The following is a 23,321-nucleotide window of genomic DNA, read 5'->3' on the forward strand; positions in this document are numbered from 1 at the left end:
TTTGATCTGTTTTTTTTTTTGTAATTAAATTGAAGCTTACATTCAATTTCACATTATTATTTGTTTCTTCGAGCCTCGAGCAGCAACATTTACATTAAAAAATAATAACACGTTAACACGTGCGGCTATGTGGTCTAGTGGTATGACACTCGCTTTCGGATCGGAAGGTTTTGGGTTCGAGCCTCGCTCGGCGCATAGTTGAGTCCTTGGAAAAGGCTCTTTACTCACATTTTTTCACCGTCCTCAGGTAGAAAATGAGTACCTGGCCGTTAACAGCGTTGTCTCTGTCCGAAAAAAATAATTGTATTATCGCCTAACAGGCGTCATGTCTCGTTCTACATGTTACGTGTTGTTGTTGCTCAGGGACCTTTGTAAAGCGCGTTGATCACGTTTAGTGAATATTGCACTATATATAAGCTCAAGCTCAAGTTTTTAAAAAGGAGAAGAAGAAGAAGAGGCGGAGTGGGAGGAGGAGGAGGAGGAGGAGGAGGAGGAGGAGGAGGAGGAAGAAGAAGGAGAAGAAGAAGAAGAAGAAGAAGACGAAGAAGAAGAAGAAGAAGAAGAAGAAGAAGAAGAAGAACAACAACAACAACAACAACAACAAAAACAAAAACAACAACAACAAAAAAAGAAAAAAAAAGAAAACAACAACCACCACCACCACCACCATAACAACAACAACAACAACAACAACAATAACAACAACAACAACAGCAACAATATCAAAAATAACAGCAATCACCAACACAACAACAACATCAACCACCGCCACCTCCATCAATACCACCACCACCACCACCACCATAACAACAACAACAACAGCATCATCAAAAACAACAACAACAACAACAACAACCCAATAATTTGAAATTTACGCTTCCCTCTTAAACCCACGAATTTAAATTGACGCTTCCCTGTAGAAATCGAATAAAAGTAAATGAAAATGCAACAAAGAAAATTATTAGGAAATGGACAAAGGGGAGTAACCCAAACAAATCAACACAATCCAAATGACTAGGAGTAGCCGGAACATAGAAAGCTATAGATGGAACGAAATTGATGACTTTTTTTTTTCTTTTTTTTTTTTTTTTTTTTTTTTTTTTTGTTTTTTGTTTTTTAAGGGTTTTACAGCGCTTGCAACACATAAGGGATATATCAGCGCCAGTAAAAAGGGGAAAAATGGGATAGTAAAAAGTCCTGAATTGCAATTAAAGCACAAAAGAAAAGATGAGACAAAGGGGAATTGATTCAAATAGGGAACAGATGTAGATTCCAAGAGCACGCTATCGAAGTACTTAGTTTGGGATCACCTAAAAGTCTCATCCAGATACAAGCACAGGTCCCAACTAAGAGGAATACACTCAAATGTTTACAACTCATATAATATAATATGTAAACTAAACATATACAATACATAATCATGGAAAAAAAATATCTTCCAAAACTATAACTATACATTCGACTGTTTCCCTCCCAGCCAAGGAACTCCCACCAGGGCCAGGACAAAACTAAGTAATCTCATTCCAAGACAATGACAGGAAACAATTGGAAAACGGGTATGGGGAGATAGAAGACACAGCATGTACCTCCCTGCCCACTATGGGAGGTCAATATCCCCACCCAGGAACGAACGAAATTGACGGTACTCAACTCTTTGTTATCGTTTTAATCCAGCCATGAGTCGTTTTCACTAAATAGCTCAGTTGGTAGAGCACTCGATTCACACGCAAAGGGACCAAGATCAATCCTGGGTAAAGTCGAGATTTTTTTCTGACCCCCCCCCCCCTTTACCCTGTCCACCCAGCAGTGATTAGGGTAGCTGGGTCTCTTAGATTTCGCGGAAAGTACTTTGCGATAGACTAGCGTCCTATCCAAAGGGTAGCAAGCAATTGCTATTGTCCGTTCACGATATAGAAGCCGGGATAAACTCCGGCTCCATGGGCCAATGCCTTGGTAGGATTAATTTATAATTTGTCTTTTAGTGATGTAAAGAGAAAAATACTCGTCTTGCTTGTCCCATAGAACAATAGATAGTTCGAAGTTGACGTCACTCAGGTCTTTGTTATTTTTTCTTGCCATCCGCTTTTGTGAGTAATTACACTAAACTGTATTAATCAGAGCATAAACGTTTAAGGTTAAACATCGTTTTATGTGTTGGTCGTTATATTTCCGGATGGCAATGTTATGAGTTTATTAGCCAAGTGCGCAGCATCTATATCATGACAACCCAACCTTTGTGACAATGATTAGATAACTCACTGATAGGGATATAGATAGAAAGAATATATTATTATGAACAATGATGATACTAAGATGGTGACCAGCTGTCTCAAAACGGTATCATATCGGAATGGAGATTATCTATATGACCTTTCCATGTGCTCGAGGTCAAAGGTCACATTGCAAAGTGTGCTCAAAGTGACCCACATAGTGAAAAATTTTCACAGTTTGAGAAATATCCAACGTCACAATTATTGGTCAATTGGCTCATCATGACACATGGATATGTTTACAACTTTCATACACAAAACTGCGCGTTTACATTTGTTGAGAAATATCCAATTGTTGAACAGCAACAAATCATGTGATCGATGACCAGGTTGGACGAAAACATGAATATAGATCGTCCCCATTAACCAATTAACGGTCGTACTCTGGAAAAACATGAATTGAACAGTTTGGCCGGAAATCTCGTCATCCTTCAAACATCGATCGATTTAAATAACTATCATCTTGTCAAACACTTTCAAACCTGGGACTTAAGCAAAGTATCATGTTCAGCGTATGCCCGGATGAATAGGTCTTTCAGTTTACTGTGAGTGATTTTATTGATTTTATTGAATGATATATATTACGTATGATATATATATATATATATATATATATATATTATTTAAAATATTTACCACAATGTTTGGGGCAGTCTACATCGATGTTTCAGGCTTAATTTGCCATCTTCAGGACTGAGTTGTTTTGTTGACTGTTGTTGTTTCTTGAAGTGGTTCCGGTTTGAAGTTAATTAAGAGGAATTTGCGCCGATGGGGACACTTTCCGTAGATCTCATTTTTATATATATATGTCTTTGTATAAGCGCTTCCGAGCACATTGGAAAGGGGCGCATTAGAAATTACGCATTATTATTATCATTATTACTATTATTATTATTATTATTATTATTATTATTATTATTATTATTATTATTATTATTATTATTATTATTATTATCATAATCATAATCATTATTATTATTATTATTATTATTATTATTATTATTATTATTATTATTATATCATCATCATCATCATCATCATCATCATCATCATCATCATCATCATCATCATCATCATCATCATCATCATCATCATCATCATCATCATCATTTTATTATTATTATTATTATTATTATTATTATTATTATTATTATTATTATTATTATTATTATCATTATTATTATCATTATTATCATTATTATTATTATTATTATTATATTATTATTATTATTATTATTATTATTATTATTATTATTATTATTATTATTTTCATTACCATTATTATTATTATTATTATTATTATTATTATTATTATTATTATTATTATTATTATTATTATTATTATTATTATTATTATTATTATTATTATTATTATTATTATTATGAACACGGAGAGAAGCTGAGAACATGACAGAAAGACGGACCATATGGAGGGAATTTGTCGATGGCCTATGCTCCAGTCTGAGTGAATGGCCTAAGTCAGCGAGTTAGTAAGTAATAAACCCCATTGTTGATAGCCATGGCTATAAGTTCAATATACAGTACCTATTTATTCATTCCGACATAGGCCATATGTATTTGCTGTCAGTGATAAGTCAACTACATACACCACACACACACGCACACACACACACACACACACATGCACATACACATATACACACACACACACACACTAGTTACTATGATGTATTTAATTTGACTTTGACACAAATAGATAATAATATTTAAATTTTAACTTTTTGACTGTGCTCTTAGTGTAACTTGAGTTAATATCAAAGTGCTTTATTTGCTGTCGCAGCGATAGGTATGTGTTATGCGATAATTTAATCTTTGAGAATATAAAGAGTAGATTAAGCAGGTATTTTGATTTAGTGCAAAGAGTTGATTTTTGTTTGTTTTTTTTAACCCAAAACCACGAGCATTTATGTGGGGCCAGCGTGGCTCAGCGGTACGGTCTTTGCTTCGTACCCGAAAGGTACCGAGTTCGATCACCCGCCGCTGCGCTGTGTGGCCTTGAGCAAGTCACCTCGCCCTAGCTCAATTTGCGGCGCTGCACAGAGACCGGCGCTGCACAGAGACCCTAGAGACACATTTCCCCTATGGGATGAATAAAGGGAATTTTATTTGATTTTATTTATTTATATAGCGCAATATCCACTAAACGTCCCCAAAGCGCTTTACAAGGGACCCCAAGCCAACAGTAACACTTGACATATAGGACGAGACATGTTGGGCCTGTTTGGCGAAATTACAATCGTTATCCGACAGAATCAACGCTGTGAACGGCCAGGTAGCCTAGTAGCCTACTCATTATACACCTGAGTACGGTGAGAGAATGTGAGTAAAGAGCCTCTTCCAATGACTCAACGATGCGCCGCTTAGAGCGGGATTGGAACCTAGGACCTCCCAATCCGAAGGCGAGCGTCATACCTTCAGGTCACATAGCCGAACAAAGTCAAGCGATGTTGAGTGTTGTCAATGGCCAGAAGGGTGATTCTGGTCAATAAAGTAATATAATAATATACAATTAATTCTTAACCCTCTCCTTACCAGCCATTTTCAGAATTTTCCCCCACAACTTCACACCCACCCAACACAAAAACAGACATTTCTTACTCAAACAGAAAAGCAACAAGAACATTCTATACATAATATTGTTCGGCAATAAGAACTCTATTACAGAATGTCAAGTTTTTATAACTATAGCAAAATGAAATGATATCAGGAAAAGAAAAGGGACGGCTGTATCGTAACAAATGTGACGATTTTCCAATAGGTGGTATGGAGAGGGTTAAACTCTTGCTTTTTGGAATTCCTGACGTGTTCCCAACCGCTGCGACTCCTTTTATCCTTCATCCATTCGTGATATTGAGTTGGCAAATGAGTTCATATTATGGATATCGAGGTTACCACGAACCCTCGTGCTCTGAATTCAACTGTAAAGACTTTGACTTTACAGCCATCCCCGTCAAAGATCTCGTGTCGTCTGCATGTTTCTCTGCTTTATAGATAGTTCGAAGATGACGTCACTCAGGTCTTTGTTATTGTTTTTTGCCATCCGCGTTTATGAGAAATGCTCACTGAACTGTATAACCCAACTATAAACGTTCATGGATACACACAGTTTTGTGTGTAGGTCCGTTTTACTTCCGGATGGCAATGTTATGAGCTTCTGAGCCAAGCGCATACTATCTATAGACGTGAGCACCATCCATTCTATTTTCATTTCAGTTCGATTATGATAATAACCGGAAGGTCCCTGGTTCGAGCCTCGCTTCAGGCACTTTGGTTTCTGTTTCTTTGGGCAAGATTAATTGTGCGGCTATGTGGTCTAGTGGTATGACACTCGCTTTCCAGATCGGAAGGTCCTGGGTTCGAGCCTCGCGCTCGGCGCATAGTTGAGTCCATTCGCTCACCGTACTCAGGTGTAAAATGAGTACCTGGCCGTTAACAGCATTGTCTTTGTCCGAAAAATTGTAATATCGCCTAACGGGCGTCATGTCCTGCCCTACATGTTAAATATTGCTGTTGACCAGGGACCCCTTGTAAAGCGCTTTGAGCACAGTTAGTGGATATGGCACCATATAAAGATCAATTTTAAAAACTTTTTAAACCCCCAATTTGCTCACTTGGACAACAAGGGCGATTCCTGTTGACATCGGACATCTTGTTTGATGTGTTATCTATATTCCTTCGTGGAATGCCTGGGCGACGGTATTTCACGATGTCGTGGCGGAAGAGCGTAATTTTTAAAATATTATAATTTAGATAGAATAGAGCACGATATTGGTAGCTTGTTCCATAGGCGAGCTATAGTGAGTCAAAAAGCCGACTGAGAAGGCGAGCTATTGCCACACACACCGGTAGCGCCATCTATTGGATCGGGGCAAAATGTCTCTCCGCGTCGTTGAGAGACAAGCCTCAGATCTCTAGTTTGATAACCCCTGGGTGGTTCTCCCATGAGCATAAATAAATTATCGGCTGATACCACCTAGTAGTCGTATCCATCCAGTAGCCCTCTTTACACATCATGAATCATCGTCTGGTTCCTTTTTCATTGGAAGTGTAAAAGTATTCCTCCAGAGAGCTGAATACATACCTTGTGTAAACGGTCCTCTGGTTTCAGAGTGATGTCATCGTATTTTCTTGGTTTAAATATATCCTGGTCGTCAACAAACACCATCCATCCTCGCTCTTTTTGCGTCCCGTTCCTGCTACTAAAATAGTTATGCCACCTAATGGTTACCGACACACTTCCAATGATTTAGGAACCATAAAAGTAGAAGGTGTGACGTCACGACTTTTCCCCCTTGAATAAGTCGGTTACCGACACACTTCCAATGATTTAGGAACCATAAAAGTAGAAGGTGTGACGTCACGACTTTTCCCCCTTGAATAAGTCGGAATGTGCGTTTTACTTCCGGATGGCAATGTTATGAGCTTCTGAGCCAAGCGCATACTATCTATAGACGTGAGCACCATCCATTCTATTTTCATTTCAGTTCGATTATGATAATAACCGGAAGGTCCCTGGTTCGAGCCTCGCTTCAGGCACTTTGGTTTCTGTTTCTTTGGGCAAGATTAATTGTGCGGCTATGTGGTCTAGTGGTATGACACTCGCTTTCCAGATCGGAAGGTCCTGGTTCGAGCCTCGCGCTCGGCGCATAGTTGAGTCCATTCGCTCACCGTACTCAGGTGTAAAATGAGTACCTGGCCGTTAACAGCATTGTCTTTGTCCGAAAAATTGTAATATCGCCTAACGGGCGTCATGTCCTGCCCTACATGTTAAATATTGCTGTTGACCAGGGACCCCTTGTAAAGCGCTTTGAGCACAGTTAGTGGATATGGCACCATATAAAGATCAATTTTAAAAACTTTTTAAACCCCCAATTTGCTCACTTGGACAACAAGGGCGATTCCTGTTGACATCGGACATCTTGTTTGATGTGTTATCTATATTCCTTCGTGGAATGCCTGGGCGACGGTATTTCACGATGTCGTGGCGGAAGAGCGTAATTTTTAAAATATTATAATTTAGATAGAATAGAGCACGATATTGGTAGCTTGTTCCATAGGCGAGCTATAGTGAGTCAAAAAGCCGACTGAGAAGGCGAGCTATTGCCACACACACACGGTAGCGCCATCTATTGGATCGGGGCAAAATGTCTCTCCGCGTCGTTGAGAGACAAGCCTCAGATCTCTAGTTTGATAACCCCTGGGTGTTCTCCCATGAGCATAAATAAATTATCGGCTGATACCACCTAGTAGTCGTATCCATCCAGTAGCCCTCTTTACACATCATGAATCATCGTCTGGTTCCTTTTTCATTGGAAGTGTAAAAGTATTCCTCCAGAGAGCTGAATACATACCTTGTGTAAACGGTCCTCTGGTTTCAGAGTGATGTCATCGTATTTTCTTGGTTTAAATATATCCTGGTCGTCAACAAACACCATCCATCCTCGCTCTTTTTGCGTCCCGTTCCTGCTACTAAAATAGTTATGCCACCTAATGGTTACCGACACACTTCCAATGATTTAGGAACCATAAAAGTAGAAGGTGTGACGTCACGACTTTTCCCCCTTGAATAAGTCGGTTACCGACACACTTCCAATGATTTAGGAACCATAAAAGTAGAAGGTGTGACGTCACGACTTTTCCCCCTTGAATAAGTCGGAATGTGCGTGTTCCCCCCCCCCCCCCCCCCCCCCCCCCCCCCCCACACACACCATTCAAGTTACACATCAGTCACAACAGGGTTGCCAGTTTGGCATTTTAAATGCCAGATTCCAAAAATCTGGCATTTTTGAAAACCGTTTGGCATTAGAAAAATCATTTGGCATTTGGCATTTTCATTTGGCATTTTCTTTTCTTGTATATTATACTTCAAATGACACCTTTTCTTAATTATTTCTAAACGCGTAAAAACAAACATCTTCACATTTCTTTTTCATTCTTAAAATCCAACCGTGGTGTAGTGGTTTAGCACTCCACTTAGTAGTCAGTAGGTAAATAATTACCCCAACAGGAAATTTAGTATAATTCAAAAAAAAAATAAAAAAAAAAAAAATAAAAGAAAAGAAAAAGAAAAGAAAACACGCAAGCCACCAGGATATGATAGTAAATTGTCTATCAAAAGTGAGTAGTTTTCTTAGTGGGGGTGGGAGTCAACAGACTTTGGCATCTTTTTGAGTGTTTTGGCATTTTTTGAGTCTTCCCCTGGCATTTTGTTGAAAAATAATCTGGCAACCCTGAGTCACAAGCCCTGTGAGTCGACCAGGCTCTTCCGGATAAATGCCAGATTGCCATATTTGATCACTTAATCCAATATTTAGCGTCTAATGTAGTTAAAAGGCAAAATTGACATGTCCGTTTAGGGCTTGTTCGTTTTTAATAACAGAAAACATCAAAATTATGTTTCTTTATCATCGCAACAATTGTTTTACGTCTGCTTATTAACATTTCTACTTAATTATTTCCAGCCTCTAATTTATTTTTTTACTTTTTAACATTTAGATTATATTTTCTCGGAAACCTTGTTATTTTTATTATTTAATCACTCTATCAACAACTGATTTGTCATTATCGTTAATCTTTGCCTATTCTGTTTCGTAGATTATAAATCAGTATGACATCATAGACATGTTCACTTTCCATAAAAATTATCTGGTAGATTACTCTCTGGGTCAACAACGTAAACATTTCTGATGGGAAGAAGTTGACATTAATGTTACAAGTTTTAGTACTGATTATGTATGACTAATCGTTACGATTACATTTTTATTCATTTCAATAAAAACTAGAAAAAAAAAAAAAACAACCAAAAACAAACAAAACAACAACAACAAACAAACAAAAAGACAAACAAAACGAGTGGAGTTTTTAATAATAACAAGAAATGAAGTGAGTAGAGAAGTATCAGACAGAATTAAAACTTTCCCTTGTATACAAAGTTTTGTGATAGTGGATTCCTCTTATATGAGTGGATTTTGGCATTTCATTCTTAAACACACTGAGGGAAGAAAGCCGTTTTTTTTCTTTTCAACAAGTATCAAAATTAAAACAATCCGAAACGAAGGTAGCATAATTATTAATGAATGTATTGATTTTTCTCAATTTCATGTTCTCGTAACTTCAAATGACACGGACGATACTGTGTCGATACTGATATTACCAAAGTTTTGCCCATGGTTATGGATAATGAAAGAAGAAAGAACAAACCCATAACAAATCAATTTTTCATTCATTCATTCTTTCCTTCTTTCTTATTTGGTTTGAACATACATTTTTAAATCTCAAATTATCAGGATAACATTTCGATCATTTGTGTGTTGGCTTGATTAGCTATTTGAGTTGAGTTGGTCTTCACTTTCTGCAGAGTGAGTGGGTCTCTAGTCTCTTAGTGACAGTGAGTGAGCGAAGGTCTATCCACATCTAGATATCTGTCCTATCGTCTTTAGTAAAGAAGGTTCGAAGATGTAAAAGGGCTTGGATTAAATACCCATATGTTTGGATTTGTCGGATGCACTTTACACCAGTAGGTAAGTTGCCTTTTTCGACTTTTAGTTTCCAATCTTCTTACTCAAACTGGAAAGTGAAAGACGCTTTATTTCAAGTTCAAGAACTCAATCGATATTTTTTTTTACATCACATGATGTTCACATGATGAACTCAGCTGCGTTGCAGATTGATCATGAGTGAGAGTGAGAGCGAGGGAATTATCTACCTAATCTCCCTATATCTAATATTTTTATCATGCATATCTCTGTAGAGGTTTTACTAGACTTACTGTTGAACTGCTATCTACTAGATACACCTTGATAAATTCTCGTCAGGACTTAAAATTTTTCCCTTCGTCTCTAACTCTAAAAGGTATTGTATTAGTATTAGTATTATGTCGAGATGATTCAGACCTCGTAAAGTGAATTAAGAACTTTTTTTTTTTGGAGTTTTTGACATGTAATGAATTATATTTATATACTCCAGAATACCGTAGGCTAAGGCTATAGTATATACAGAAATGAATTCTAGGCTTCGTTTTGTTGTGTTTATCATCCATCCATTTCCAGCACCTTGTCCATCCATAGCCATGGTTAAGTCGTTTATGATTTATGGAACTATTTCTTTCTGTTTAGAAAGGGGCGATTTTTTTTTTCTTCGGTTTATTTATTGCTTGGTTGTTTGTTTTTCTAGTCTTTTTTTTCTTTTGTTTTTAAAGCCTTGTAAAAATATAATTAGTATTAATCATGCCCCCCCCCCCCCCCCCCCCCCCCCCCAAAGAAAAAAAATTCATAAGAGAGTTTGCAAGTTATCGGCCGTCCATCACAAAAGTTAATTTAGTTTTCTTTTTTTCTTTTCCTTTTCTCTTTATTATTTATTTATTTATTTATTTATTTATTTATTTATTTTTTGTTTTTGTTAGAAGGGAGACCACGGTGTGGTCTTCTGATATAAAAGTAATTTCATTATTGGAACCGTGTCTTTATGTTGTGGAGTGGGGGTTATTTTTATTATTATTTTGTGGGGGGGGGGGGGGGGGGGGGGGGGGGAGGGGAGAAGGGGTTGTTTTCTCTTTATTTGTTGTTTTGTTTTGGTTTCTCTTGCAAAAATGGCTCGTTTTAGTTAAGGAGACCAAGATTTTGACTCCCTGGTGTAAATAATAATAATACATGACATTTATAACGCGCATTTTCATCACTGGGTGACGTTAACGATGGCTACGGTCCATCCCGCCATAATACTGCTTTAAGACAGTGAATCACAATTGAGTATGAATGTGATGAATGTGATTGTGATATAATAGGTGTATTATGGGAGGAGGACTTTTTGTTGTATTCTGACTGCTCACCAGAATCTTTGTAATTGAAATAAAAAAAAAACCCAACAAAGTTGTTCAAAATAGTTAGCATTTGGTCTAATGAACTTTATTGTAAAATCAAAACCTCCAGCCTCTTGGGTCTTAGTCACAACTTTACCAGCTTGTAATTGTAATCCAGTGCAAAAGACTGCATTGGGGAGGTGGGGGGGGGGGGGATTGGAAATTAACAATGATACTAAGTACCTAATTTAAGGAACAGGTCAAAATAAATATTTTTATTTTTGCCGATTTATCTTTGAATTATAAGATTCCCTAGCTGTGTTGCTAAGACTGTAAGAGTAAATCATCTTTTTTTTGTTCTTTGGTTGTTTAGAGTATTTCTGATGTTTTTCTCTATAGCTGTGGCTGTATGTCCAAACCAGATGCAGACCTGCCTGCTACTACTACTACTATTATTTTCGTAGAACTACGGATTTTTGGCTCCAAACCGACAATTATATAGACATGTTTGATTCAATAAAACTAATTGTAATTTTTGAGATATATATATATATATATATATATATATATATATATATATATATATATATATATATATATATATATATATATATATATATATAAGAGAGAGAGAGAGAGAGAGAGAGAGAGAGAGAGAGAGAGAGAGAATAAGTAGGAGTGAAATATCTGTTCAATGTTATAGTTATCATTTAACGTTATAACAAGTGTAACTAAATGACAAATTGCCATATTTATGGATAATAAAGATCTATTTTATTATTATTATTATTATTATTATTATTATTATTATTATTATTATTATTATTATTATTATTATTATTATTATTATTATTATTATATTAAAGACAAATTGGTAATTTTCACTAGTAGTTCTAGTGTCTAATGATATGTTATATATAACCCCTGAAAACTCTAATTAAAAAAAATTTTTTTGATAACGAAGTGACAATTCAGACAATTCAGACTCGTTTGAACAGTCTTCTGTGGTTATTTGGATTCAACAAAATAATGAATAATTACTGGAGTTTGGGTCTGAATATCCACTGTAGATTGTAATTGACAAATACGTAAAGTTAATGCAAATGAAAATAACAAAATAATTAATAATTACTGGAGTTCATTTTCATTTACATCAATTTTACGTATTTGTCAATTACAAAAATGAATTAAAATAATAAAAGTTATAAAGCTATACAGCTATGAGCTCAGATAACCATTTCCCTGTTTGCCTTTGTTGTGGAGTATTTCTTCTTCTCCTCCTCTATGGGCATTTCGTATTTGATATCTATTCATAAGAATCGTATTGAGTATCTGAGTTGATATAAGATAGATAATACATTTTTGTTATCACAAGTCACATGAGAGCTATTGATAAAAAGTATGACGTAGCTTTGCCATTTTAAAAACAACTCTTTGAAGTATTTATTGCAATCCAATATTATTTATTGATCGATCAACAATACAGAAACAGGCTTAATCTATGGTACCTGTAAATAAACACAAATGTACTACAAAAGTTAGAATTAGAATATCCTCTATTTTTGTTTTCAGAAAAAAAAATGATAATATGGTTTGTTGTAAGGACTAATGGACTTTCTTGTATTGTTTTATAATGTTTGAAATAAATAAACAAATAAATATGAACATTTATATAGAACATTACTGTCGATTTACCATGCTCAATGGACTTCAGCGTGTTTTATTTACTCCCCCCAGCAGGCCACATGGAACCATAATATTTCAATTTCATGCAGTACCAGTCACAAGTTTTGTTGTGCCTTTCTAATAACACTCTCCTATTATATGATATTATATATCTATAACTGCCGATAAAAGCTACTCATTCACGAGAGAGAGAGAGAGAGAGAGAGAGAGAGAGAGAGAGAGAGAGAGAGAGAGAGAGAGAGAGAGAGAGAGAGAGTTTTTGTGTGTCATATTCTTTCAATAACTGCCTGACCCAGTCCGACTGGCATTTAGTGTTACTGGTGGTATTCATAAAATTTATACAAAAGAAGAATTTAAAAAAAATATATGGTACTTTCATGTGTGTGTGTGTGTGTTTGACCCAGTCCGACTGACTTATAGTATTACAGTCGATATTCATAAAATTTTTATACAAAAGAGGAATTTAAAAAAATATGGTACTTTCATGTGTGTGTGTGTGTGTGTGTATGTGTGTGTGTGTGTGTATGCTAGTTGCCCTTCACATTTCCGTGTGGTTGTGATGACACGGTGATAACGATATTAATCATAAAATCCCCAATTCCAAGCAAATGCCAGGCCTATTTAACATCACCAATGTCAGAAACTGTGAGAGGTCAGTCAAGTTTAACATTCGTATCGTATGGGTGGATGGATGGACCAGAGGGGAGGGGCGGGGGGGGGGGGGGGGGGGGGGTTGAAGGTTTTCATCTGTATTGCCTCACCCCCCAATGTCAATATCAATGACCATAGCTTTTTTATATAATCATCTTGACTGAATTCATAATATTTAGATCTCACCCCCCCCCCTCCCCCATTTAAAATATTCATATTACACCCCCCCCCCCCCCCCCCCCCCCCCCCCCCCCCCCCCCCCCCCCCCCCCCCCCCCCCCCCCCCCCCCCCCCCCCCCCCCCCCCCCCCCTTCAAAAAAAAAAAATAATAACATGAAAACAAAACAAAAATACAAAATTAATTAAAATTCATGTTCTTATTTTTGCCCAGTTGATTGTGGTCGATGTGTGTTTTACTCTCTTCCCCCCCCCCCCCCCCCCCCCCCCCCCCCCCCAACACCCCTATCTATTACTCTGTAACGTTTATTATTACTAACTATAACTGGTACAAGTGCACCAAGGTGACGTCAAGAATAATCCAGTGTCATATATACTATACTTGCCTTGGCAATTTTGATGATATTGCTTACTTGGGACATTCATCTTGTGGTGGTGGGGGGGGGGGGGGGGGCTGTCAATGTCACTGGGGGTGGTGCTGCCAGGTAGAACAACTATTTGGAACTCTCTGTGTGTAGGTGTGTGTGTGCGTGAATATTCGGTTGTGTGTTTGCTTTTCGGAGGTGTGATGTGTTTTCATGGTGTGTGTCTTGTTTGTGTGGTGTGATTTGTTTATGTGTGTGTTTTTGTTTATGTGATATATGTTTATGTTTTTGGGTGTGGTATGATTTATTTGGGTGTGTGTGTGATGTATGTTTATGTTTGTGGGTGTGGTATGATTTATTTGGGTGGGTGTGTGTGTGATGTATGTTTATGTTTGTGGGTGTGGTATGATTTATTTGGGTGGGTGTGTGTGTGATGTATGTTTATGTTTGTGGGTGTGGTATGATTTATTTGGGTGGGTGTGTGTGTGATGTATGTTTATGTTTGTGGGTGTGGTATGATTTATTTGGGTGGGTGTGTGTGTGATGTATGTTAATGTTTGTGGATGTGGTATGATTTATTTGGGTGTGTGTGTGTGTGATGTATGTTTATGTTTGTGGGTGTGGTATGATTTATTTGGGTGGGTGTGTGTGTGATGTATGTTTATGTTTGTGGGTGTGGTATGATTTATTTGGGTGGGTGTGTGTGTGATGTATGTTTATGTTTGTGGGTGTGGCATGATTTATTTGGGTGGGTGTGTGTGTGATGTATGTTTATGTTTGTGGGTGTGGTATGATTTATTTGGATGGGTGTGTGTGTGATGTATGTTTATGTTTGTGGGTGTGGTATGATTGCGTGGTGTGAGTATGGATGCTGTGCGCTTTGCCGAGGAAACTCACAACATTGCCATCCGGAAAGTATAACGGGCCAACATACAAAACTGTGTTCCCTTGAACATTAATAGTCTGATTAATACAGCTTAGTTATAATTTTTAACGCTTTACTTTCCACTGGAAAGTACTCAACAGCGTGTCTTTAATAGGTGTGTGTGTGTGTTTGAGAGAGAGAGAGAGAGAGAGAGAGAGAGAGAGAGAGAGAGAGAGAGAGAGAGAGAGAGAGTGTATGTGTGGGAGAGAGAGAGAAGGAGAGTGTGTGTGTGTGTGAGAGAGAGAGTGGGTGTGTGTGTGTGTGAGAGAGTGTGTATGTGTGGGAGAGAGAGAGAGAGAGAGAGAGTGTGTGTATGTGTGGGAGAGAAAGAGAGAGAGAGAGAGAGAGTGTATGTGTGGGAGAGAGAGAGGAGAGAGAGAGAGAGAGAGAGAGAGAGAGAGAGAGAGAGAGAGAGAGAGAGAGAGAATGAGAGTGTGTGTGTGTGTGTGTGATAGAGAGATAGAGTTAGTTAGTTTAGGTCAGTGGGATATTACAGGATACATTATGCAATAGTTGATTCAACATAATTTGTTATCTCTCCCTTCCATTCCACTCTCTCTCCCCCCTCAACCCCTCCCCCCTCCACCCCGGGGGGGGGGGGGGGGGGGGGCAATGACATAATGAGCAGCGTGATAAAGAGTTGAATAACTTCTGCTGAGATATCGTCTAGGCCGACTTATGCCAATGATAAGGCGATTTCGATTTCACGCTGGAGGGGCCAAACTTTCATTTTTAGAAACTTTTGTCGCCAAGTCACAGAAAAACCCCACAGGAAAGTAAGATACTTAACGGTTGTTTACGATTAGACACACAAAAATAACATATTAGGGACATTTTTATTTGTTAGAAATATAGATGTGATATTATTATATGTAAAATTCCTTTTCTCCTTTCCCAAGGGGACGTTTTTCTTTTTGATCTATTTTATTCCAAGAAAGGTTTGGCGTATTCCGGGCGTGTGCGTGAATGGTTGTGACTAGAGCAATGTGGATATATGGAAATATAGATTGACAATAATAACAATAATAATGATGATGATGATGACGATGATGATGAAAATAATAATAATAATAATAATAATAATAATAATAATAATAATAATAATAATAATAATAATAATAATAATAATAATAGTATTAATAATAATATCAATATAATAATAATAATAATAATAATAATAATAATAATAATAATAATAATAATGGTAATAATAATAATAATAATAATAATAATAATAATAATAATAATAATAATAATATGATAATAATGGTAACAAAAAATGATGATGTTGATGACGGTAATAATGAAAATAGGCTCTAGATTCAAATGTTTATTTCAGACAATTTACCTATAGAAATCATGGATACGCTCTGGTTTCAGGAGACACACACATTACCCACAATTCCTGGCACATACATTTAGCTTTTTACTATCATTACATTAAAAGGAATATTCATTCAGTTGAGATTTGGAGAAAAAAACTTAAAAACCAATCTAAAATTCTCTTTGGCATGAACTCTAGGGCCTACAAATGTAAAATAACTTTCCCCAATCTTTTTTATTATTTTGGGTTTTTTTTTGTTGTTTGTTTTTTGTTTGTTTTAGTTTAAGATAAAATACACCTTCTGGCTGGAACGCAGGCTTTGCTTTTAAGAGCCAGAGGTTGTAATGCTTTGTTTAAAAAAAAATATATTGTTGTCTTGAACTCCGACGTTTTTAGTGTCAAACGAGGTCCCAATGCCGCTGTGCGACTTTAGTTATCTGTTGTGGGAAGGAATTCACAATTTCAAATGCAATTTAGTTTAAGACTGTTTTTATTGTAAACCTCCATTGGCCTCAAATATTTGATTCCAATTCAATTTTATTGAGGGCAAATATTGTGGTGTTACTTTTCAGTTGTCATGGTAGAGCACTCGCTTCACACTCAAAGGTACCGAGATCGATCCCCAGTGCAGTCGAAATTTTTTCTGCCCCCCCCCCCCCTGTCCACCCAGCAGTGATTGGGTAACTGAGTCTGTTAGATTTGGTGGAAATTACTTTGTGATAGTCTAGCGTCCTATCCAAAGGGTAGCAGGCAATTGCTATTGTCCGTTTCACGCTATGGAAACTGGGATAAATTCCGGCTCCGTGGGCCTAAAGGCTCTGAAGGACTACGTTTGGTTGTCACAGCCAACAGCAACACTTAACATGTAGGATGAGACATGATGCCTGTTGAGTGATATAACATTTTTTCCGGACAGAGACAACGCTGTTAATGGCTGGGTACTCATTTTACACCTGAGTACGGTGAGAGAATGTGAGTAAAGCACCTTTTCCAAGGTTTCAACTATGCTCCACTCAGGACTCGAACCCAGAACCTTCCAATCCGAAGGCGAAATGGGTCATATCACTAGACCACATAGCCCCAATTTAGATATGTAAATATATAAATAATTCATTAAATATTTCTTTGTATATTCTATCCACAGGAATTATGGGATGTGGAGTGGGTGTGTCTTGAGTCCGGAAGGTTCTTGTAGCAAGTGTTGATTGATTTGTGTTGTCATTGTCATTGTGTGTTGTCTCCAACTTCATCCCTTTCGATTCCCAGACATGGCCCGTATCCGATTCACCAGGGAGCTGTCACACAAGATTGCCGTCTTTGTTCTCACTTTTTTCAGGTGATTGAAATGATTCATTTGTGTTTATTTTTAGATTTGACCCCCCCCGCCCCCCCAAATAGTCCTTCAGAGCCATTAGGCCCATGGAGTCTGAGTTTATCCCGGTTTCTGTAGCATGAAGCGGACTACAGAATTGCTTGTAATCCTTTGGGTTGGATACTAGTCTATTACAAAGTGCTTGAACTTGATTAACTCCTCCACTGACTGTTCTTTGCCATAATGTCTACCTCACTTTCTTTTTTCTTTTTTTTCCTCTCTCTCTCTCTGTCTTTATCTCTCTGTCTATCTCTCTCTCTCTCTCTCTCTCTCTCTCTCTGTGTCTTTATCTCTCTCTCTCTCTCTCTCTCTCTCTCTCTCTCTCTCCCTCTCTCTGTCTTAATCTCACTCTATTCTCTATCTCTCTCTCTGCCATAATTATAATATCTCTCTCTCTCTCTCTCTCTCTCTCTCTCTCTCTCTCTCTCTCTCTCTGTCATAATTATAATATCTCTCACTCTCTCTCTCTCTCTCTCTCTCTCTCTCTCTCTCTCTCTCTCTCTCTCTCTCTCTCTCTCTCTCTCTCACTTAACCTCTCTCTCTCTTTCTCTCTCTTTTGTTTTTGTAAACAGTGGATTCCATGAAAAGGCTATTTAGCCATGCCATTTACATCCATCATAATCTGTCTATATCTATATATCTCCTAGCTATGCCCTGTTCCACGCCAATAGAAAAGCCTTCAGCAATGTGAAAAGACTATTTAGCCATGCCATTTACATCCAACATAATCTGTCTGGCAAAAATATACGGCTAATCACCAATCTATATTGGCATCAAAAAGCAGCCATCAGGATTCAGGGCGATCTGTCACCTTTCACGCCAATTAAAAGAGGAGTTCGTCAAGGATGTATCCTCTCTCCATATCTATTTAACCTGTACACAGAGTTTATCTTCCGTAAAACCGAGCACATTCCAGGTATTGTTATTGGAGGTAGGAGGATAAATAATCTGAGATATGCAGATGATACAGTATTGTTAGCATCGAACGAGACAAATCTACAGATCCTTGCAAATCAAGTAAACCTGAACAGTACAGCAAAGGCTCTAGAGATGAATGTTCAAAAGACGAAGGTAATGGTCATGTCAAAGAAGCCTGAAAAAAGCGCAAAAATCCAAATTAATATCAAAACATCGAACAAGTAGATTCTTTTAAAGATCTTGGACAGACAATGACCAACAACGGAAAGAATGAGCTGGAAGTGAAAAACAGGATTGCTATAGCTAAGTCGAGGTTCAGTCAACTGAATAACATTTTAACTTCGCAACAAACGCAGATGAAAACGAGAATAAGAATACTCAAATGTTATGTTCACTCAACACTTCTCTACGGCTCAGAAACATGGACCTTGAACAAACAAATAGAGAAAAGAATTGAGGCCTTTGAAATGTGGACTTTCCGTCGCCTTGGAAAAATCAGTTGGAAAGAAAAGAAAACAAATCAAGAAGTCTGTGACATCCTTGATATCAGACCGACCCTAATGAAAGTAATAAAAACAAGAAAACTTAAGTATTTTGGACACCTAAGACGCCATCAAACTGTCAACAAGGACATTCTTGAGGGTAGAGTTGAGGGGAAAAGATGAAGAGGCAGGCCAGCAAGAACTTGGATAGATGATGACATGGACAGGATTGTCGGCACCCGAATGCAGTCAGCAAGCTGTCAACAGGGAAGATTGGCGTGTCATTTCAAGTCGACCTCAACCCATGAGATGACACTGGAAGAAGAAGAAGAATCTGTCTATATCTATATATCTCCTAGCTATGCCTTGTTCCACGCCAATAGAAAAGCCTTCAGCAATGTGAAAAGACTATTTAGCCATGCCATTTACATCCAACATAATCTGTCTATATCTATATATCTTTTAATTCAGAAAAGTGAGTGGAGCAGGCACTTATGTTGGTAACAACAAGATATGAAGTGAATAGAAAAGTGCCAGAAGACAATAGAGAATAAAAATTTTTCGCGGCGGTGGTGGGGTTTGAACTGCGACCTTATTGGTACGACAACTCCGCCTGGCAGGTGAGAGCGTGGCTCTACCGTGTGAGCTATCCACGAACACAAAATATTCGTTTCAAACTCAAAGTCATTACTAGATCCCTCTCTCACCACTTCTTGAGACCGCCGATTCGTTCGTACACCACCATCGCGAATAATTTTGACCAGCAGTTAAGCTTAATAGCCAATATTCTCAACACAAACATATAACATAGAAACGATTGAGACATTGAGTATGCTCCGGTGTATGGGGTGAATTTTTAATTCAGAAAAGTGAGTGGAGCAGGCACTTATGTTGGTAACAACAAGATATGAAGTGAATAGAAAAGTGCCAGAAGACAATAGAGAATAAAAATTTTTCGCGGCGGTGGTGGGGTTTGAACCTGCGACCTTATTGGTACGACAACTCCGCCTGGCAGGTGAGAGCGTGGCTCTACCGTGTGAGCTATCCACGAACACAAAATATTCGTTTCAAACTCAAAGTCATTACTAGATCCCTCTCTCACCCACTTCTTGAGACCGCCGATTCGTTCGTACACCACCATCGCGAATAATTTTGACCAGCAGTTAAGCTTAATAGCCAATATTCTCAACACAAACATATAACATAGAAACGATTGAGACATTGAGTATGCTCGGTGTATGGGGTGAATTTTTAATTCAGAAAAGTGAGTGGAGCAGGCACTTATGTTGGTAACAACAAGATATGAAGTGAATAGAAAAGTGCCAGAAGACAATAGAGAATAAAAATTTTTTTTCGCGGCGGTGGTGGGGTTTGAACCTGCGACCTTATTGGTACGACAACTCCGCCTGGCAGGTGAGAGCGTGGCTCTACCGTGTGAGCTATCCACGAACACAAAATATTCGTTTCAAACTCAAAGTCATTACTAGATCCCTCTCTCACCCACTTCTTGAGACCGCCGATTCGTTCGTACACCACCATCGCGAATAATTTTGACCAGCAGTTAAGCTTAATAGCCAATATTCTCAACACAAACATATAACATAGAAACGATTGAGACATTGAGTATGCTCCGGTGTATGGGGTGAATTTTTAATTCAGAAAAGTGAGTGGAGCAGGCACTTATGTTGGTAACAACAAGATATGAAGTGAATAGAAAAGTGCCAGAAGACAATAGAGAATAAAAATTTTTATTCTCTATTGTCTTCTGGCACTTTTCTATTCACTTCATATCTTGTTGTTACCAACATAAGTGCCTGCTCCACTCACTTTTCTGAATTAAAAATTCACCCATACACCGGAGCATACTCAATGTCTCAATCGTTTCTATGTTATATGTTTGTGTTGAGAATATTGGCTATTAAGCTTAACTGCTGGTCAAAATTATTCGCGATGGTGGTGTACGAACGAATCGGCGGTCTCAAGAAGTGGGTGAGAGAGGGATCTAGTAATGACTTTGAGTTTGAAACGAATATTTTGTGTTCGTGGATAGCTCACACGGTAGAGCCACGCTCTCACCTGCAGGCGGAATTGTCGTACCAATAAGGTCGCAGGTTCAAACCCCACACCGCCGCGAAAAATTTTTATTCTCTATTGTCTTCTGGCACTTTTCTATTCACTTCATATCTTGTTGTTACCAACATAAGTGCCTGCTCCACTCACTTTTCTGAATTAAAAATTCACCCCATACACCGGAGCATACTCAATGTCTCAATCGTTTCTATGTTATATGTTTGTGTTGAGAATATTGGCTATTAAGCTTAACTGCTGGTCAAAATTATTCGCGATGGTGGTGTACGAACGAATCGGCGGTCTCAAGAAGTGGGTGAGAGAGGGATCTAGTAATGACTTTGAGTTTGAAACGAATATTTTGTGTTCGTGGATAGCTCACACGGTAGAGCCACGCTCTCACCTGCCAGGCGGAGTTGTCGTACCAATAAGGTCGCAGGTTCAAACCCCACCACCGCCGCGAAAAATTTTTATTCTCTATTGTCTTCTGGCACTTTTCTATTCACTTCATATCTTATCTATATATCTCCTAGCTATGCCTTGTTCCACGCCAAAAGAAAAGCCTTCAGCAATGTGACAAGACTATTTAGCCATGTCATTTACATCCAACATAATCTGTCTATATCTATATATCTCCTAGCTATGCCTTGTTCCACGCCAATAGAAAAGCCTTCAGCAATGTGAAAAGACTATTTAGCCATGCCATTTTCATCCAACATAATCTGTCTATATCTATATATCTCCTAGCTATGCCTTGTTCCACGCCAATAGAAAAGCCTTCAGCAATGTGACAGACTATTTAGCCATGTCATTTCCATCCAACATAATCTGTCTATATCTATACATCTCCTAGTTACGCCTTGTTCCACGCCAATAGAAAAGCCTTCAGCAATGTGAAAAGACCATTTAGCCATGTCATTTCCATCCAACATATTCTGTCTATATCTATATATCTACTAGCTATGCCTTGTTCCACGCCAATAGAAAAGCCTTCAGCAATGTGAAAAGACTATTTAGCCATGTCATTTCCATCCAACATATTCTGTCTATATCTATATATCTCCTAGCTATGCCTTGTTCCACGCCAATAGAAAAGCCTTCAGCAATGTGAAAAGACTATTTAGCCATGTCATTTCCATCCAACATATTCTGTCTATATCTATATATCTCCTAGCTATGCCTTGTTCCACGCCAATAGAAAAGCCTTCAGCAATGTGAAAAGACTATTTAGCCATGCCATTTACATCCGTGTGGTGTCCGGAGTCCCTCAACTGAGAGGGTCAAGAATAGCCCAATGCCAAGCCAGCGTGTCGTAAAAGGCGACTAATGGTGTGTGATTCCCCCATCTTTGAGTCACCTGGTCCTCCAGGTTGGGGGTTGGCAAAGGGTTAACACCCCTTTCCGTTAAACTCAAATCGTTACAGAAACGCAGACAGACAAACCAAATCCTTTTTTTAGCTTGGGCGACCGAAGAGTTTCTGGAATTACAGAATTTATGAAGGACAACAGACAAAGCTGAAAGGACTCTGCTGACCCGATGATGTCTTCGCCAAACAAGCAGCTTCAAATTAACATGGAGAAGAATTAAAGAAGCTGATATACAGAGAAGTGGTAAGACCTGGAATGAGATAAAAAAGTTGGCTCAAGATAGAGAAGGATGGAAACTTTTTGTCTGTGGCCTATACCCTGACCCAGGGTGAAAAAGGCAATGATGATGATGATTTACATCCAACATAATCTGTCTATATCTATATATCTCCTAGCTATGCCTTGTTCCACGCCAATAGAAAAGCCTTCAGCAATATGAAAAGACTATTTAGCCACATGTCATTTACATCTAACATAATCTGTCTATATCTATACATCTCCTAGCTACGCCCTGTTCCACGCCAATAGAAAAGCCTTCAGCAATGTGAAAACCTCTACTGGCAACGTGTGGACACCAAGTTCGGATAATGTCACTCTCCAGGTCAAACCAGATAACGTAAGTAATGAGGATAGTAATAATGATAATAATAATCATGATAATAATAATGATAATAATAATAATAATAATAATAATAATAATAATAATAATAATAATAATAATAATAATCATAATAATAATCATAATAATAATAACAACAACAACAACAACAACAACAACAACAACAACAACAACAACAATAATCTCTTCTGAGAAAAAATTGGGTTGGGTATCAACATTGTTCCATACTGCCGATGTTAAATTATTTTATTACCGAGCACAGAATTACTGTCAAATCTAA

The 23,321-nt window shown here is 37.9% G+C and overlaps 1 protein-coding gene across 4 annotated transcripts in view; it reads left to right on the forward strand.

Moving 5' to 3' along the window:
• Positions 1-9,439: 9,439 nt before the first annotated feature.
• LOC144974526 (sugar phosphate exchanger 3-like) overlaps positions 9,440-23,321 on the forward strand; it is a 49,825-nt gene continuing 35,943 nt past the window's right edge. Inside the window, exons 1-3 of one of the 4 annotated variants that reach the window (XM_078917465.1) lie at positions 9,440-9,811; positions 17,360-17,551; positions 22,927-23,038. In XM_078917465.1, coding sequence (XP_078773591.1) covers positions 17,484-17,551; positions 22,927-23,038 — 180 coding nt within the window. In that variant the 5' untranslated portion in view covers positions 9,440-9,811; positions 17,360-17,483. Of the gene's footprint in view, positions 9,812-9,952; positions 10,143-17,359; positions 17,552-22,926; positions 23,039-23,321 lie in introns of those variants that run through there. The other 3 variants (XM_078917463.1, XM_078917466.1, XM_078917464.1) reach the window with 3 other exon arrangements.

Source organism: Berghia stephanieae, chromosome 6, assembly GCF_034508935.2.
Source record: "Berghia stephanieae isolate SIO BIC M18660-M18661 chromosome 6, UCSD_Bste_1.3, whole genome shotgun sequence".
In the NCBI taxonomy this organism is placed as follows: domain Eukaryota; kingdom Metazoa; phylum Mollusca; class Gastropoda; order Nudibranchia; family Aeolidiidae; genus Berghia; species Berghia stephanieae.